Source organism: Chanos chanos, chromosome 8, assembly GCF_902362185.1.
Source record: "Chanos chanos chromosome 8, fChaCha1.1, whole genome shotgun sequence".
In the NCBI taxonomy this organism is placed as follows: domain Eukaryota; kingdom Metazoa; phylum Chordata; class Actinopteri; order Gonorynchiformes; family Chanidae; genus Chanos; species Chanos chanos.
In genome coordinates, this window is record NC_044502.1 from 37,261,739 (window position 1) to 37,280,199 (window position 18,461).

The following is an 18,461-nucleotide window of genomic DNA, read 5'->3' on the forward strand; positions in this document are numbered from 1 at the left end:
ACAAACTGAGGGGGAATGAATAAATAAATGCTGCAACAGAAACGAACGCAATTCGCCCGTGACGAGCAGATTATCTTCTAAAAATAGCCAGGAATCTCTTACGTGATTATGTTCAATTGTTCTGGGGATTTTTTTTTTTTTTTTTTTTTCCCCCGTTGCAGATGCCATTAGGAACGAACTAGTCGCTGGAGAGTGGGTGAATGAAAGAGCCTTTGCTGGGGCGAGGTCTCACCCTTAGCAATGGCCTTGAATGCGCACAATTGACTGGCCATGACTCCGTGAGAGGGTAAAAAGAATTGTCTTGGGCCTGACTGGTCGCCTTGACAGCCGCAGCGCAACTCCGTTTGCCCAGGCCCGATAGAGGTTCTGGATAATTGCAGTCTCTTCCTTCCCTGAACCTCAATAGCTTAACAGCCATTGGGGTCAATTGGCCCGAGGGGGAAAATAGCATATCATTAAAAACCCCGCTAGCCTCCTTTCACTGTCAGACCATGATGGAGGGTGAGTGTGAAGCTGCACACTGCTCTGCAGAAAATGAGCACAAGCACTATTTTATTTATACTCACCCAGCTCCAGCTGAGGAAATGACGAACCAGAGACCTCTGCCAAAGTTTTAGATGCCAGGTGTCATGATTATGGAGCCCTTTGGACCGGCACCCATCTTGTGCCTGTGGCTTAATAATTAAGATACCTTCTCTAGAGACTGGTGCAGGGATGACTGATTCATATTTTTGCCTTGTGAATATTCATGCGTCACTGTGCCAGGACAACATAATCATCTGTTAGGCTGTGCTGTCAGCCCAGAGAGTGAAAGCAATACTTTTCCAATGAGACAGTCTGATCCCTGGTATTATGTGTCTGCTGTTTACACCTGAGACTGCCACCATTATCCTCCCCACTGAAGCTGCTTGTGCTACTGTAACTGACACTTTGTTGACGTTCATTCATTGTCCACTCTGTCACTATTGGGAGACAGCTCCTCTGCCAACAATGCACCCAGCTCCAAGCATCAAACTGCGCGCTCTCTCTCTCTCTCTCTCTCTCCCTCTCTCTCTCTCTCTCTCTCTCTCTCTCTCTCTCTATGCATTCATGCATGCCCTTGTGACTCGCCAGTGCACTGAAGAGAAATGCAGTTATAGTGGCAGAATGCAAAATGCATAAATAAAAGTTGCCACTAAGTGGGTTCTTAACTCCCTACTCTGAATAAATATGATATCAGCAAAGAACAACCTCATAGTAATCTGTAAGAGTACATTTCTCATATAGCTCTTCAGATATCTCTATTTCATACAGCACTTTTAATAGCCATACGATAACAATGGCTAGCCTATTTGCCCAAGTCAGTGCGTGTGTTCATTCATTACACCAGCAGTGGTTGATTGCTTCTGCTATTAGGTGCATCTGCACAGCCTGAGTGGATTTTTTGCTCCATTTATGTCAGACTAATTGGCCCTGTAAACTGTGAAAGGCCGGGAGTAATGTGCAGATGTTTGTTGTTTGTGTTTCATTGTGGGGTGTTGGTGGTATCTGTGGTGTGTGTTTCTAGATTACGTAGCGTGTGTGTGTGTGTGTGTGTGTGTGTGTGTGTGTGTGTGTCTGTGTCTGTGTCTGTGTCTGTGTCTGTGTCTGTGTCTGAGTGTCTGTGTGTGCAGCCAACAGACTAACAGAGGAGATGTGTGGTAGCGTGGCAACTTTTTATTTTGTATTTTCATAATGAGAATCTTCCTCTATTGAGGATTATACAGACACTCTCTGTCCTCTGTCTCAGGCTATAGAACTGGTGAGACCAGCAGTCCCCACAGTACAACACGGACCAGTGGAAAATGTTCCTCACTGCCTACCACAGATACCTTACCCCGTTCATAACAGTGTTATATAAGATTGAATATGTAATTTATGGGTGAGGGGATTCATGCACATCACAATATTTAATACAGTCAGCAGCAAAGCTGGATTTGTGCATTCTGCGTCTTGCTCTCTCTTTCTCTCTTCATCCCTCTCTCTCTCTCTCTCTCTCTCTTGCCCCCCCCCTTCAGTGATGTACTGGAAAAATAAGAGTGAAATGCATCAAACTGATGGCCTTGAGAAAAAAAAAAACTGTTGCTGAACAAGGGTGGGGTGGGAGGGATCCGTACTTTAATCTCCCCACTTAATAAGGCTCGTTTTGTTTAATGTCTCCGAAATGAGCAAAGTGGATCTTTCATACAGCTACTCAAATTAAACTGTAGCTTAATTACAGCGCTTCCTGCTGAGGATCAGGAATCAACCACTTTTTATTTTATTGTTGTGTCTTTGCCTGCCTGAAGGGGAAGGTGGAGGTTTATTCCACTCTTCCAGACAGAGGCTAAGCTTGGAGGAATGAGCACCCTCCCTGCTGAGCGCATAATGGATGATTTCATGAGCATATTGGGCTGCTTTTTGGCAATACACACTATATCATAGCACAACAAGCCGGCAAAGCACCTCGGTGCCCTTTTAAAATACATTTCCAGAATCTTCCCTCGTTCCAAATTGCCTGGGGGAGGGTGGACAATGAAGTGCAAGGTCACGATAGAGATATAGATAGAGGAGCTGCTTTTAATCCCCTGACTCTCAATGGCTCTAGCAACTTCATCTATCTTGTCCATTTTGTGCCCTTAGCAGCCAAATTGTTCTGTTTTTGTTTTTTGGTTTGTTTGGGGTTTTTTTTTTTTTTTTTTAGCTCAGACTGTAGTCTTCATAGCATTCTCTAGACTGTAGATACACTATCAACTTTTTTTTTTTTCCTTTGCCTTACTATGAACTCCAGCTGGATCATCCCATCAAATTCTCCCCTCACTTGTCAAACGATCCCCATAAAGGCCAAACTGGTGTAATGCTCCACATGTCAGACGCTCCATTCCCAGATCTGACAAACTGCATTACCAAAACTGACCAGCAGAGGGGAGGGTCAGTCTGAGAGCTTGTGATTCTCGATCAGCTGAGACACACTGAGAGAGTTGTGTAATTTGTTGCCCTTTGGGATGTAATTAACTTGATGAATTAAAAAGACACCAAATCTTAGCAATCAGTAATTACCCACACATCATCAGATCAGTGCTGCAGAAATGTTAGAGGAGGGCATATTTGCCTATTAGTCATCTTCGGGGCAATTCTCATAATGTTGTAGAAAAATGAGTAAAAAGAAAAAAAAATCCATATTGTTCTACATTTCTAAATTGTGTTTCTTCCAAGCTCCATATGCTCTGCTTAAATAAGAAGTTATTTCAGAGGCAGTGGTAGAGGGCAGGGATAATGAGAACATTAGAGGAGCATTGTTTACAGTATAAGCTCTAGATTGGGCCATACTCATACAGCTAAATTATTATTTTAAGGTGTTCAATAGATTAGTTTATGCAAATCTAACTGCCCGAAACGGGTAGCCTAAACAATATGCACATGTGTTTCAAAGTCACCTAGTTCAGCTGTTTGTGGTCTTCTCTCAAAACCTGAATAAAATACTAAACTTTCTGCTTTTCCTTTTAAGAGTTTCATACTCTCTCACACATAATATCAGCGTTTTTCATGAATAATGCATGACACTCCCGAGTTCACGACCTAATTTTGCTCCCCAATCATTAAACTCTGTTCTGGTCTGTTGGCGCTTTCACTTTCTCGCTCTCATTTACCCAGTAAAGACCTTTCCCTGCCTTTCAGGAGGGCTCATCGTAGTCATATGAAGTGGTATTATAAGTCCCTTGAGCTGAAAAGGGGCTCTTCAATTGACTTATGGTGAGTCTGTGGTAAGCCCACTGCATCACACTGCTGTTAGGTGACAGTGACATATATGTTTTTCAACTACGGCTGGCCTCGAGCGCGCGCACACAAACACGGTGCCAGCCAGCACTGGGAGCTGCGTGTCCCACATAACTTTGTAGCATGGTTTCAGCCAAACTGAATCCGCGGAAAAGTCATTTTGAAATTAATAGAATCACGCAAAACAACACTTTTGGAGGTATCTTTTGAAAATGTATTGTGAGAGGCATGAAAATAATTAACTAGTTTGTTTCAGTGTTTAACTAGTTTAAAGTGGTAAGCTATGGTATGCTATCTCGCAACGAAAGGGTTAGCTGTAGTACTGAACTCTGCTTTGACGCCACTGGAGGAAAAAAGTTTTGCAGTTGTTGACGTCTGTTTCAGTTCCTGGTTGTGTCTACACGCTTGTGTATCGGCATTTAACCGCGTTTTACTCGATAGCAGTTTTTAGTTACGTGTTGACCGCTATGCTGTGATGACAGTTTAATGGCATCAGTTTGACACGATTATTGATATTAGGGTTTACTTTGGAGACGGTTGCACTGTAGCTCAGTGGAAACATGGACTATATTCTGTCTTTCACGGGGAGCAGCGCTCGAGCTGTCAGAGACGCGATCTCCAATAGAATCTGGCCTGCACAAGCCAGAGAAGTGCACTTCAAAGATTACTCTGATTCTCCTGGATCGTCATCCGAAAGCAAGGACACATTAACTTCAGGTTTGATACTGAACAAAACTTTTGGAAATGCTTTCGTACGCTGCAGTAAAATTTGGGCTTCTTTCTGTGCCTTCTTCATACCGTTGATGTGAATGAAGATTTGCGTTTTGCTATGGTTCCAAGTCACTTTGTAACTTCTCTTGCATGTGAAAAATCATGTCCTACCGACCAGTGCTTGCTGAAATACTGTGAAATTACCCGCGCCTTGCCCGACATTCAACTTCCCATTCTACTTTTATAGTTGTTGCAAATAGCTTCAAGTTGAAGCAGTAGGTAGGGTCTCAATACAGACTGAGTGATTCTGCCACGTTTTTTCAACAGTGTGATGTTTGTAACGGATTTGGCACGCATAACTAAATGCACCGCTTGACCCACCTTGAATAAACCTGAGTGTTTCATTGCAGTCGTCAGTTAACTTACTTCCTTACTTCGGTAAACAAAAGTCTTTGAATTTGCATTTAGCCACCTCCGCATATCACAACTAAAGGAAAGTACATTGACTGTACGCCTCAGAGAGTGTGAGAAGAGTTCTCTATCAAGATTTACACAAAGGTGCAGTGACGATAGTGACGTATCGTGTCTAACCATTATGGATTTAATACTTAAATGACTTTTGAGAACGTAATGAGTTGTCTTAAGAAAGGCCTTTTTTTCCCAGCTTGCCATTATGTGTTTGTGTTATAGAAGACTGAGAGGCAGGTTAATTGCTAGGCGTAATTAGGCTACAGATTAATGAGATGCGTGGCATTACTGTGCTCTGAAAATGCCGCAGTCAGACAACGAATTAGTGTTGCTGCTGCAGGCGCTCCACAGAACAGACAGTACCAGAGACAACAGTGTGCCTTTCAGAGGAGAGACACTGTCCCTAACCCAGTAGCCTACTCTCATATCCCCATGCTTTAAAAGAATTGGGATGTGGGTAAAGGTAATTAGACCGTACTAAATGTACATCAGTTTTGGGATGTGTCTACATGCACCAGAGAGACCTTGCTTCATCTCACAGCCTCTAGGGAAATGAAGAGAAACAGTGATTTTGTTGGTTTATGTTTACACAGGTGCTGTTGAAAGCGTTATGGTATGTAATTACAGTCATGTGATGAGTTGTCTTGCACCCAGGTTTGCAGTGATCATAACAAACATTGGTTTTGGATTTTGGCTTCATGAAAAAGATATTGTTTGTTTTAGTCTGCAGTAGGAACTTTCGAAGAGAGTCCACAATACTCATTGTGTAAAGTGTATATGTAGTGACTAAGCATAGCATGGTTTGTGCACATTTGATAAGACATGAAATATATAAAGGCTCTTGAAAATGCAGAATAACTCTCTAATCTCCAACATTGCACCTCCAGTCTTATCACAGGTAAATGATAAATATTGGAGAATGGGTGGTGGATTGGTCAAAGGCAGAGGTGGCTCAGAGATGCTTTGTCCCCATGTCGATGCCACAGTGACATTGTGCTGATGCATTAGCCTTCATTATGGTGGGCTTTTAACAAGAGTTGCAGATGCAATTTTTCTTTGTGGTTACCTCAAACCACCTCAGAGATGAATGAGGTGTGTAGGTGGCCTACTTTTTTTTGTCTTGAATTGAAAAAGTGCATTTATCAGGACTAATTGAGCATTGCATTAACCAGTATTCGGAGGCACCTACACAAAAACTTGAATGATGGAGATTACAGAGTTCCTTCTTTTTACGTCTTAAATTTCTCCCAGTTTCGCCCCGTTTGGAACACTCGTGGTCTCTTGTAAATCTCCCTGGACCAGGCAGCCAGTGTGGCTAGCGCACCCTTCCTGCGACACAACACACATGAAGGCCACCACTCCGGCTGTTCACGCCGCAAGTTGTGTAGAACTATTGAGCAAAACAATGTGCCTTAACAAGAGCACCGTTGGTATGACGATAGCAGCAAACACGTGGACGCCTGTCCACGAGATACCACTGATGAGCAGCAAAAGGGAGAGTGACCTTGTCCATCTCAAACACCAAAGGGGATATGGACAGACTTGGCAGAGCTGAAATTCAAACCATGGGTCACACAACCGTGCCTTTAACCAAATGTACCACTTTGGAGGCTCTGCCTTTTAGTGTTCGTTGAAGCAACAGTTAGGACGTTTTTTTTTTAGCTCGGTGCTTATGGTTCTCATGCTGTTTTTGCTAATCAGTGCTAATGAGTCAGGAAACAACAGTTGCTCTTGTGACCCCTGACTTGACCGTTCCTCTGACCCTCCATCGATTAGCCGCAAACAGCTGCTGTCACAGCGGTATTTGTTTTGTGCTTATCTGAACTTAATGTCTCAACAGGGTTGATGCTCCCGAGGTCAGCAATCATCCTCCCATTCGATAACAGTGAAAAGTTTGACTAAGCAACCCGCTCAAATGCGTTTTTAAGCCTAATTGAAAGGAATGTTTAGCATGACCGCATACGTACCACAATGGTCAATATATCGCTCGCCAGCAGGGCACTCCCACACTGTTTTTTCTGTTTCCTTCTCAGTCTGCCTTTATTGAAGGGGATATAGATTTAGCACTAAAACTGTCAGAAGGGTGTTGTCTCGGCCTGGAATTAATAACACACAGGGCGTCTGCTCTGCTCAGAGCGAGACTTAAACAGGTTGTCATGTCTCACCCCCTTGTGCAGTTTAGTCATACAACCAGATTTAAAGAGCCTCCTTGCCCCCCCTCCCCCCTCCCCCTTGTCTCACTAGTCAGCAATGGAAGACATTTGTACAAGCTTAGGGGCATTATGGCAAGGTGGTGAAGGAAGCCAGAGAGACACTCCCTGTTTCCCTCCACCCTTAGCTCTTTGAAGAGGCACAGTTTGCTGAGGGCAAGCTGACCAGGGCTCAAATGAAGCCTCTGAACATTTGCTTCTGTAAGATTAACTCATAACTTTTCTGTCCATATTGAGATAGGAAACTGCCCTTTTTTTTTTTTAAACAATGACTTGCATTTTGTGGTTCTTTGTGACATGTCATCGTTTGCAGTACAGAACATACGTCTGTCTCATTGGAATTTCATGGATAAACAGAAGGAAAGGAAACAACAGAGGAAGGTAAAAGTGGATGGAGAACAAGGCGGTGCATAAATGAGCTAGAGTATAACCTAGTGGTTTATTTGATTTGCACACCAAATAATGCACACAAAGCAATAACGGCAGAGCCAGTGGAAGGATCAGGGTGTGATTAGTCACCCAGGAGTGAGTGCTAATGAGAAGCTTGGACCCGGGTGACACACGCAGTGCCTGCGACAGGATCAGGGTTTGATTAATTTACCTGAGGTGAGTGTTAATGAGGGAGAGGACTGGCGTTCTGTTGAGTCAGGATGCTCCCATGACACAGTGCACAAAGTGCTGCCCCTGCAAACTTCCCACACGCTGGACCAAAGAACCAGGGCTGCACAGAGACAGCGGTTCCTGTCTGCTGGCACTGTGACCAGTCCTAGGGTTCAGTGCCCTTGTCCTGTTGGTGCAGTTTGGGACTGCGCTAACGTCGTCAGCCAACTGCAGAAGTGATGGGATGTAAACAGTCATTCGGTTTACCAATCAAAGACTGTGGTTTATTGCAGCCCCTCCTCCGCGTCGCGGATCGGCCAACCTTGACCTAGAAGCCCGATTCTTGGGACGTTTTTGTCTGTGATTCTGTTCTTTTGCGCTGTGAAAATATTTGAATTCGTAAGGACACAGAGTTCAGGCTTGTGTATAAGTAATACATTTTTAAATATTTGCTGTTCATTAGTGTCATTCATAATAAAGAAAGCAACAGTGTAGCTGATTTCTGTTAGTGAGAAAGTCAAAGCCATTTCTCCAGGTTTCTACACATTTTTCACTGATTTCTTTAACTGTCAGAATGCTTGACATACCGCAATTTCTACAGTTCTCTGAATATTGCTCTTCTTCACATACACCGTACATATCATATCACACAGACATTATTTATGTTTCTACCATTGTAACACAAGTGGAGTGCAAAGGAAAGCCATTCAAGTTTGACCAAAAGAATGTATTCCAATCTGTAATATCTTCCTGGAGCTTGTCCGCTAAAGTGCGTTAAACAACCCACAGCATGTTCCTTGAATGCTGTGTTATGTTCCCTATTCAAAAAGAACGGTAGTTCTGCTTTCCTGGTGATCTTAAAAAAAAAAAAATCTTGTGCAATTCATTACAACTGCAAAAGATTTTTTTTTTATGTAATCAGGAAAGCACAGCTGATTTTACATGAGCAGTGGCTGGGTCAAGAGATTTGGACTCACTTTCCACCATTGTTTTTGTTGTTGTTGTTGTTTTTGTTTTTGATTTTTCCCACCATGAAGATGCAATCTTTGATTCAGTAGTCATCTGCCTGATGTTGTCAGGGTCTTGACTGTATTTACGTCAGCTGGATCATCCAGTAAGCACTGGGCTGCTTAACCACGCTCACTGCCACAGATTTCCATGTAAGAGGATAATCTGATTATGAACCTATGGTCATTAAGAAGTGATCACAGAGACTGTGTCATCGTGAAGACAAACTGCTCAAAGACAATGCTTTCTAAGGTATACAACCATGTATTCTAAATGCTGAAATTATACCATTTACACATTATGACTCCCACGGGAATGGAAATAGACTTCTGTAATAAAAGAGGAGAGTTTCAGCGTCTGCTTTTAGGACTTAAGCAGCACTGGATAATCTAGACTGCAAAACACAGCTTTAACATTTGGGATACGTTTGTTAGGCTCCACACTAAATTTAATTACGTGGATTTGTGAGTTGACTGTTTTTTGCACATTTAAACTGTGCCATGAATATGTAGATACTGAGGTGGCAATGGTTGCATGGGTATGCACCTAAAAGAATCCCCGTTTTTCCTGAAATCGTTCTCTCCGTCTTCATTTGCCCTTTAATTCTTGTCTAAATGACAAATACTGTCTCCTGTTACTGGTTTGATATTGTCGAACTCACTTTGTCCTTTCCCCAGGCTCTGACTGAAGCATTCGCTCGGTGTTCTTCAAGCAACAGCTATTCTATGTCGACGGCCTCGTCCCCCCATCCTCTCTTTCTGCCCAAACCGTGTCTGAGCATGTGTGTTTACCACCTGCTCATTACGACCCAGCACTGGCTTCCAACAAATGCAGTGGTAATAGGGGGAAAGGGACTAAAAATAACTGTTGTCAGACCAGCAGTGATGCAAGTTGCCAAAAGGAAATTGCCTGGTTGTGTTCTCCATCAGTTGAGAGTTTGTGCTGTTGGCTATGATCCTCCTGAAAAATAAACGACGGAAAAGAAGATAATAACGGCTGTTCACAGCAAACCGCTCGTCCCGAGTAAATCCTAGAAAGGACCGCCTTCTAAGCGGAGAGGGTCTCGCGGTTTGCTCATAATTATTTATGTGAAGGGAAAGTAATTTAGTAAAAGTTCTTTGAGAGCTCTCTGGACTTAAGCTTTGATGTGATATTTTTACATTAGTTTCACGAGTTTTGAGTTCATTGGCATAGACTACACAGGTACAATGTGAATACTGATGAGAAGTTTGTGAACTTGATTCATTCCTGTGACTCACCGTTTCAGTGCAGTTAACTATATGAGCATGAAAACTGTTGAACACCGGCACAAGCAGCTATGCAACTATTTGAAATATTCTTTAGTGGCAAAATGAACAGCTGAGGCAAAGAGAAAGCTTTGAGTGGTGTCAGTATGCAGGGTTGATGAGTTGTCGTCATTGTCACCATCACATTTATGGTTTGTTCTTTCCTTTATCGTATTTATGGAATTGTGATGTGTTACTTGCGAAGTTAAGTTATAGCTCTGATCTCAACCCACAAAATAAAAAAAAAAATCTCCAACCATGAAAGGACTTTGAACTCATCATAAGCGCGAAAAGCACGTTGTAGCTAAGACAGTTATGTATATCTATAAAGGCAATCTCTCGATAGACTCCTGTTAGGCTAAGATGTTTCAAATTCTTGTGACTTGATTGTCATACAATAATAAAAGAACTCTTGTTAATAAGAACATCTAATTAACCCATTATCTTGGGCAGAGAAACTACCACCGCCACTGAAAACAAAGGGAGTGGAATGTGCTGAAGAGGGGAATTCAGTAACCAGGAGCACTGCTGGTTGAGCCCTGCTTTGAGGAGGAATGTGTGGTATTGAACAGCAATGCAGTGAGAGGAATGGTAGACACATGGTATGAGGCTGCAATGAACCATCAAACTCAATGACCCCTCCAAACTATCCAGAGGTCCACCTCGTTCTACGCTGTTACCAAGGAAGAGTCCTTGGCCTGTCTCGTGTCTGAGACGTATAGCTCGCTCTGTGTGAGTTCTCCCGGGCTAACCTTTAAAAGTAGTAGTTTTAGTTTGTTTTAAGTGGCATAGCTTAACACCCCTCACAGTGAGCAGCAGTTGTACTGGGAGAGTGCACAGCAAGGCGAACAGTAATGGAGATGTAAGACTGAGTCACATCTGAAGGGTGCTTTCCCTGTGTGCTCGCGTATGTTTGTTTAGTAGTTATGCCTTTGAGAGGCTAAAAATAGCCAATGACAATGTGCAGAGCAATCATAAATGTGTGTCAGTAGTGAAAATGTTGTCCTTTTTTTTTTTTTTTTTTTTTTTCCCCTCTGTTGGAGAAATTTAATAACTCATGACCTTCATCCATATTGCCTGTTAAATTTTTGAGTTACACAACTGTGTTAATGTGCATTCATGTCACATAATTGGACTATTAGTGCCGATGGGCAGTGCCCTTACCATTATGTTTGACATTAATCTGACTTGCCATCTCTACCACTGGGCCAGGCCAGATTTCATTTTCTATATGTTTTCTTCAGTTTGACCATTTGAGTGAGGATCCATTGAGATCTACATGCAAACATCAGTGGCGTTCAGCGGCCCTTTGATGCTTTAAAGAGAAAGCAGCTCGTAACTGACTGTCACTGGAATGTTCCAGAGGTTTCGTTCATTCAGATTTAGGCTGGGGATTTGATTGTGCCTGTGCAGCTCTGTTTAGCTGATATATTATTCCTTCTTTTTTTTTCTTTTTTTTTTTGTTTTGTTTTGAGTGTGTGCGCAACTGCTCTTGCCTGAGCCTGTGAAAAGCTCCATTTTATAAGACACACACCATGTGAAGGTTTAATTTTAGACTATTTTCTCCCACACCATGAAGCCTCCCTCTCCCTCCTTTTCCCTGTTTCTCCCTCTCTCTCTCTCTCCCTGTCTCCACTCTCTCTCTCTCTCTCTCTCTCTCTCTCTCTCCCTCTCTCCCTGTTTCCACTCTCTTTCTCTGTATAACACTATTTTCTCCCACACCATGAAGCCTACTACATACATCTCTCTCTCCTTTTACCTGTCTCTCCCCCACTTCTCTCTCTCACTCTCTCTCACACACCCCCCCCCCCTCCCCTTCTCTGTGAAGCACATGTCTTTTAACACTGTTATATACCTCTGCTTCTTTGACTAGTTCACACATGAAGATACACAAAGATATTAAGAAAGAACACCTCTCTCTTTTCCCCTGATGCCTGTGCACTGAGACTAGATTCAGCACACACTCTAACCGCTGTTGACTGTCTCAGTGTTTCCCCATTAAAGTTTAAAACAAGCCAACAAGATTGATTTAAACAAACCCAAACAAATTTAGAGCTTAAAAATGATTATTGTTCTAATTTTAGAGCCCTTTAAACCCTACAACAGGCTGTGATGAAGTCACAGCAAGCATGCAATTTGTTGAAAATGTTCATTCTAATGGTCGCTTAATGTATTCTGATGGTCACTGGGTAAAATGAAGATGTGCGGTGTTGTTTCACATAAAACTGGTAGATGTTAGATAGTGAACATAGACTACAGGGGATCATCTGAGAAGTACACTAGCAAAGGTAGATCATAGCAATGTTTTTATTCATATTGCCTGTGAAAGTTATAGTGCAGTTAGCAGAGGTTCTGTGACTTTCATAACGTGTTGGTTCCGAGTTCTAAACAAAAAAGAAGAATAGCAAAGTATTGGCAAAGGTTCCATCCCATTCTGTACCTACTGTCTCCTAAATTGTGTTCTGTGTACTAGGAGACCTAAATATGGAGTAGATAAACAAGGCTTGAATAACGGTGCAAGTCTAGTCGTATTTTTGAGTTGTACTTTTTTTTGTTGTTGTTGTTGTTTTTTTAACACGGTCAGCAAAAGTAATATGAAGAGAAGGAGGTTGCAAAAGTGGTGATGTTTTGCGCTCCATATGTTATGAAATCGACTAAAACTCACAAGACTAAAATGAAACGCATACATCCCACAAATGCGCCCCATACGTACACACCTTCACTTCGCTGATGTGAATCATAGTGATGTCTGACATACTTACGAGCATAACGGAAATTCTCCTGATAATGAAGAGCAACATTTACCAATTATACCCAGACAATGAAAAAAAGTCCCCAAGGCCAGTCACTGCAACTGATCCACCCCCCCCCCCCCCTCCTCTCCTCGTAGCGTCCACTTGACTGACTGTGTAACTGAATGTATTTGGGATGTAAAATGAGCAAAGAGTCACGCAGACAGTTTGATGTTCCCGTGTGCCGTCTCTTTAATGCAAGCCCCAGAAATAGCAGGGGCTGCTCTATGACTCATGTCTCTGCAGCGGAGCATCTCTTTGTCACAGAAACACAAGTGAGGAACCTGTTAGTCTTTGGACAGCTCATGCATAATGTGCGTAACCTTCAGTTTTTACCTGTATCAGCCAAAGTCAGTGGTCCCCTTACCAGCCAACCACCCCCCCCCCCCCCCACTCAGACACACACACACACCCATCACACACACACACACCACACACACTCATTTATATTTGCACACAGTTATCTAACTGTCACACTGTCTTCATCTGGAAGAGGAACAGAGTGCTCCAGACAACCATTCCTTTAACACTCCCCCCTCCTGTTTTCACACACACGTACATACATGCACACGCGCACACACACACACACACAGACACTCACATACTTATTAACCATGTGTATCTTCACCATTTGGAAAGAAGCGCACCAGCCTGATACTCTTCCGGTGACCTCCCCCCAACCTGCTTACACACACACACACACACATGCGCGCAGCACCTCTCCAAACCTCTGTGGTACCCCCCCCCCTACCCTCCCTTCCCCTCCCCTCTCCTCTCTATCCCAAACTCCTGGCAGCCCCCTCATGGAGGTCAGGGTGGTCCGTGTCTGTTATGAGCTTCTTCAGCTACAGGAGGCACGGCAAGGTGAAGACGCATCAACGCCTGTCATTGGGCAAAGCAGAGTGTTAGAGAGAGAGAGAGAGAGAGAGAGAGAGCAGGAGGGGGGGGAGAGGGAGAGAGAGAGAGAGAGAGGCTCCGCTTGCAGCACTAAGCTAGCTGGCTGGCTGGATCGCTTGCTCACACTCAGTGTTGACGAATGAGCTGTCTACCCACGGGGCTGGGAAGCGGCAGCTTGTGACAAGCTGTGGGGAGAGAGGGAACATGAACGTAATGCGCACCTTGCCTCGTTTGCTTTCAGACACCGGCCAGAAGAAGACTCCGGAGAAGAAGGATGGACGTCGCATGTCGTTCCAGAGACCCAAGGGGACCATCGAGTATTCCGTAAGTGAAAGACCAGCTACTTCTTCCTATCTTCTCTCTGTGTTTGTGTGTGTGTGTGTGTGGTTTTTTTTTTTCTGTGCTGATTTTTTTTTAACGCTGCTCTCTTTTTGATGCTGATATAGATGATCCCTGTTATGGTGTGTGTGTGTGTGTGTGTGTGTGTTGTGGGGAAGGAAAAGATTTGACTGTGCTTTTTGTTTTGTGTTCCGCGGTTACATGCGCGTAGTATTTTGCACATGTGCTCACTCGCACTGTGTTTACGCAAAGAGGACTTGGTGGCTGTCCACAGGAATCATCTATGGAGCCTACCAAAACTATGAGATTCCTGTTGTTAAAACAGACAACTCTGGTTAATGATTTGCAGTATGTTGAAATACAGGAAGCATATTCACAGCTGATTTTAATAGGGGACAGACTGAAAGCGACTGGAGCCATGACACCTCTCTGATCTTCGTACTGTTTGTTTTTCTTTTATCCACTGGCTTGTGCACATGTGTTGTGTATGAATATGTGAGTGAGTGTGTCCATTAGAGTCTTATCAATGTGCATTCCACCAGTATATTTGCAAATGACCTTCCATTTTCATTAGCATTTCTATTGATTTGGCATCTATGTGGATAGAGAGAAAGTGAGAGAGGGTGATGGGGTGAGCGAGAGAGTGTCAGGGGAAAGAGAGAGAGAGAGAGAGAGAGAGAGAGAGAGCGCTCGGTTCTCAGCTTTAGCTGAAAATGGAGCCGAGCTGGGCTCTGTCTTGTTGTGTTCTTGAAATGACCCTCAAATTCCAGCTGCAGGCAGACAGCTTCTCTCCCCTCTCCCTGGTAACAGTGGGGTATGGAGGCTGTGCTGTGCGCTGGAGCCGTGCCTGGATGTGGAGCGAGAGAGGGAGAGAGGGAGAGAGAGGTGCCGGTGGTCAGAACCATCATTTACCCTGCAGCCTCATCTCAGTTTCGTTTCATAACAGGCTCAGTCCAGCAGCACAGATTCAGACGTTTGCGTTTCCCCCCCCTCTCTCTCTCTCTCTCTCCCTCTCTCCCTCTCTCTTTCTCTCTCCCTTTCTCTCCGTCTCTCTATCTCATATTTGTTTAGTGCTCCTACACAGCGCAGTAGAGTTGCCGTAATTCCCCATGGAATCAAGTGTGCGTTTCTCGTTGGCTTCCTGCTTCCTTGGCCATTGAGCAGGTGTCACTTCATTGACTTCCACCAACACCCCACCACCCAACACCGCTTGGGCAGACCCCAGACCAGGCTCTGTCTGTTAAGAGTGACTGACAAGGCCATTGTTTTCCTCAGCGGAGCGTGAAAAGTGTGTGACACTACAACAGGATGCTTGTCAAAGGGAGAGGGGCAGCTTGCCAGTGGGTGGTGGCAGGTGGAGGAAGTATGGGTAGATGGTGGTGGAGTAAGGTGGATGCCAAGAATCTATTATTTCACATCAAATCTGGAATGAATCTTTTTCATATTTCACTCCAGCAGAATACCCTACCATCTCCCAGAATACTCTTCTTCTTAGGGACTCAATACAACAGATAGATTGATTTATTGAGGAGGGGGGGAAAGGAACCGAGAGGTGTTAGTGACTGTATGAAACGTCTTGTCACACTGTTGGATTAGCAAAGAGAAATGGAGGGATTTTTCTCAGGCAGTACAACCATTACTGTCTGTCTTCCGAGACATTTGGAGAGCATCACAATGATTGAGAGGCGTCCTTATCTTAAACTGTTATCTCGTGCTGTTTTCTCATTTGGCCTGCTCCAGATAAGTTTGTAATCTGCCGCTGCCCAAAGGAACACCAAGCCTTACTGCTTTATCCGGAAACAATCTCTTCCCTTAAGAGAAGCTATAGGAGGGCGGTAAAAAAAAAAAAAAAAAAGCTCAACCAGCGTAAACCTTATGTTTACCCACAGATAAAGCTGCATGGTTCAGGGCAGGCCACCTATTGGCTGACCCTCAACCAATTAAAACGGCGTTTGAAGTCCTCAGAGTGCGGAGAGGGTGAAAAACCTCGGCAAAGGGAAACGCAGCAGTGTGTTGCAACTGAGCGATCACTTTACTATTTCAGTAAAGCGAGAGACAAGAAAAAGGTGCTTTAGCTCCTGTGTAAATATCAAAAGGCTCCAACATGCATTATTGGAGAAGAGTTTATATTTTATGTTCGTTGGTTGTCCCTTCTTCGTCCAAGTAACATACATTTTTTTCCCCTTTTTTTTAATAATGTTATTCAGTTTTTGCTGAATGAAAAAGTGATTTGTGTCTGTTTAGTGTAGTTAGAGCTGAAGATGTCACAGCCTGGAGAAGCGTTGGTGAAAAGTCTTTCCTTGCGCTACAACACGTGACTCTAACTTCAGATACCTCGCTCCACGCAAGCTCTTTTGATTGTCATCAGATCCAAGAACAGTATGTTACTGACTGAACAGAACAGGCCATGAAGTTGTGTTTTTTTAGCTTTGGGACGTGCTAAGCGCTTTCTGACGTGGAGAAGTAGAACAGAACACATCTCTGAGGGATAGTTCTATTGTAACTGTTAAGCGCTGGAAGGAATGTGAATGGAAGTCCTTTCTTTAGATTAGGTCTGAGCAGTGGCACCCTCTGCCCTTTTTGTGCTCCACAACGCTCAATTGAATCTAGCTATTAGCACAGTTGGCGCTTGACAATAATGGCACTCAGCACACGTACATTAGACTTACCTTGGCTTTTTTTTTTTTCTCCCACTGATTTCACATTGGTTATGGAAACAGCATCATGGCAATTTTATTGTTAGCTTGAGTGGTGGCCCTCCTCTGATTAGACCTTGTAATATTCTAAAAAAAAAAAAAAAATGGTCGAGAGCAGATATAAGCATTATATTATAAGTGTTATAAGCATATTAACCGACTTAATTAGCATACTGCAGTCTTTTATAACCTAGTTAGTGATTTTGTAATTGGTGAATTAATACAGGTAAGATGCATTTGGTTCATCTAGAAAGATTGTTTTATCAGGATTAGCAGCAGCCTAGCATGAAGTAGAAATAAGCCGTTTGCTTGATGTGTGACACTGGGTGACCAGACCTGGTCAAGGAGTCGGGAAGTGCAGCAAGACAGGGAATTTATGTGAAGGATGTGTTAATTGAAGTGTCACAGTCACCCACAAATGTCCCCTCTTCTTCAACGTGCGTTGAAACCGAGAGCTTGGTCTAGACAAAAGCTAATATTGTGAGCCTTGGTCTCCAGCGTGTCCTCGGAATGAGAGAATGTCAAACACGTATGAGACTATGAAGCTAAAATTAGGCTTTTAAGTGATCGTCTTTGCAGTTAGGCAACATGCACTATAAGGATAGTAATGACAAAGTCGCTATGGCAACTGTCATGCTAAAGCCACAGCTTCATCCGGCGCATTAGAAGCAGTCAGAGCACTCTTTTCTTCTGATTTGACATTCTGGCTGATTACACCATTTACCTCCCTATTATTTCCACTGAGATGGCTCCCTCCATGTGATGTGTTGATTTATGAATTCTCTCTCTCTCTCTCTCTCTCTCTCTCTCTCTCTTTCTGTTTCCTTTATTTGTCCCTTTTCTTTGTCTACTAATGAGTCCCCTTACAGAGTTTCCCCTTGTGGAATCATCTTAGATGTAAATTTGCTGTCAAACAAAGGGTGAACACGATATTTTACAAGCACAGGATATGCTGGCGTGCACAATATTGTTGGTGTCTGTGTGGATATATATGTGTGTGTATGTGTATATATGTGTGTGTGTGTGTGTGTGGGTGGGTGTCCATGCCTGTGTGTTTGTGTTCTACTTCTTCTTGTTTGTTTTGCTTGTCATCTGCCCCCCTCACTACCACCACACACACACACACACACACACACACACACAGCTGTTGGTGTGTCAGAGGTCTGTGGCTTTACTGTGTGACTGGTACTAGTGTGGCTGATCTGTTTGTCAGGGACGTGTGACATGCTTGTAATGGCTGTCATGCAGAGTCATTCATGGCAGCCTTTAGTTCCTACAAAGCACTGTTCCCCACAGTGAGTTCACAGTCTTATTTAAGAGAAGTCAGTGCATGTTGTTTTACTGCTCTGTACGGTGTGCGGGGTTAGTCTCAGTCAGTGAATACGCTCGTGCAGAGACTTGTGGCATAACACTTTTGTAAACCTTAAGTGAATGCACACTCTGGCCAGAAGCAAAGCATTGTTCTTAGAGGAGTCACAAACGTCCTTATGGAATGCTGTTTGGTATTCTTTATCTAACGTCGCGTCTTAAAAGGAGATTTAAGGTACGCAGGAAGGTGGCTCCCTCGCCGCGTTAAATGAAGACAGAATATTATCGATTAGACTACTAATGGAAAAGTCATTCCTGCTTTGCATCCTCTGATCTTGTCACTTGTCCCTCCTTCTTTTACCTCTATTGATC

At 43.5% G+C, this 18,461-nt stretch overlaps 1 protein-coding gene across 5 annotated transcripts in view; it reads left to right on the forward strand.

Annotated features, from left to right (window-relative positions):
- The first annotated feature begins 4,180 nt into the window (after nt 1-4,180).
- The window catches only part of oxr1a (oxidation resistance 1a), a 41,809-nt gene continuing 27,528 nt past the window's right edge, over nt 4,181-18,461 (forward strand). For 4 of the 5 annotated variants that reach the window (XM_030781048.1, XM_030781051.1, XM_030781050.1 and 1 more), the window contains exons 1-2: nt 4,181-4,491; nt 13,988-14,070. In XM_030781048.1, coding sequence (XP_030636908.1) covers nt 4,335-4,491; nt 13,988-14,070 — 240 coding nt within the window. In that variant the 5' untranslated portion in view covers nt 4,181-4,334. Of the gene's footprint in view, nt 4,492-13,987; nt 14,071-18,461 lie in introns of those variants that run through there. The other variant, XM_030781052.1, reaches the window with a different exon arrangement.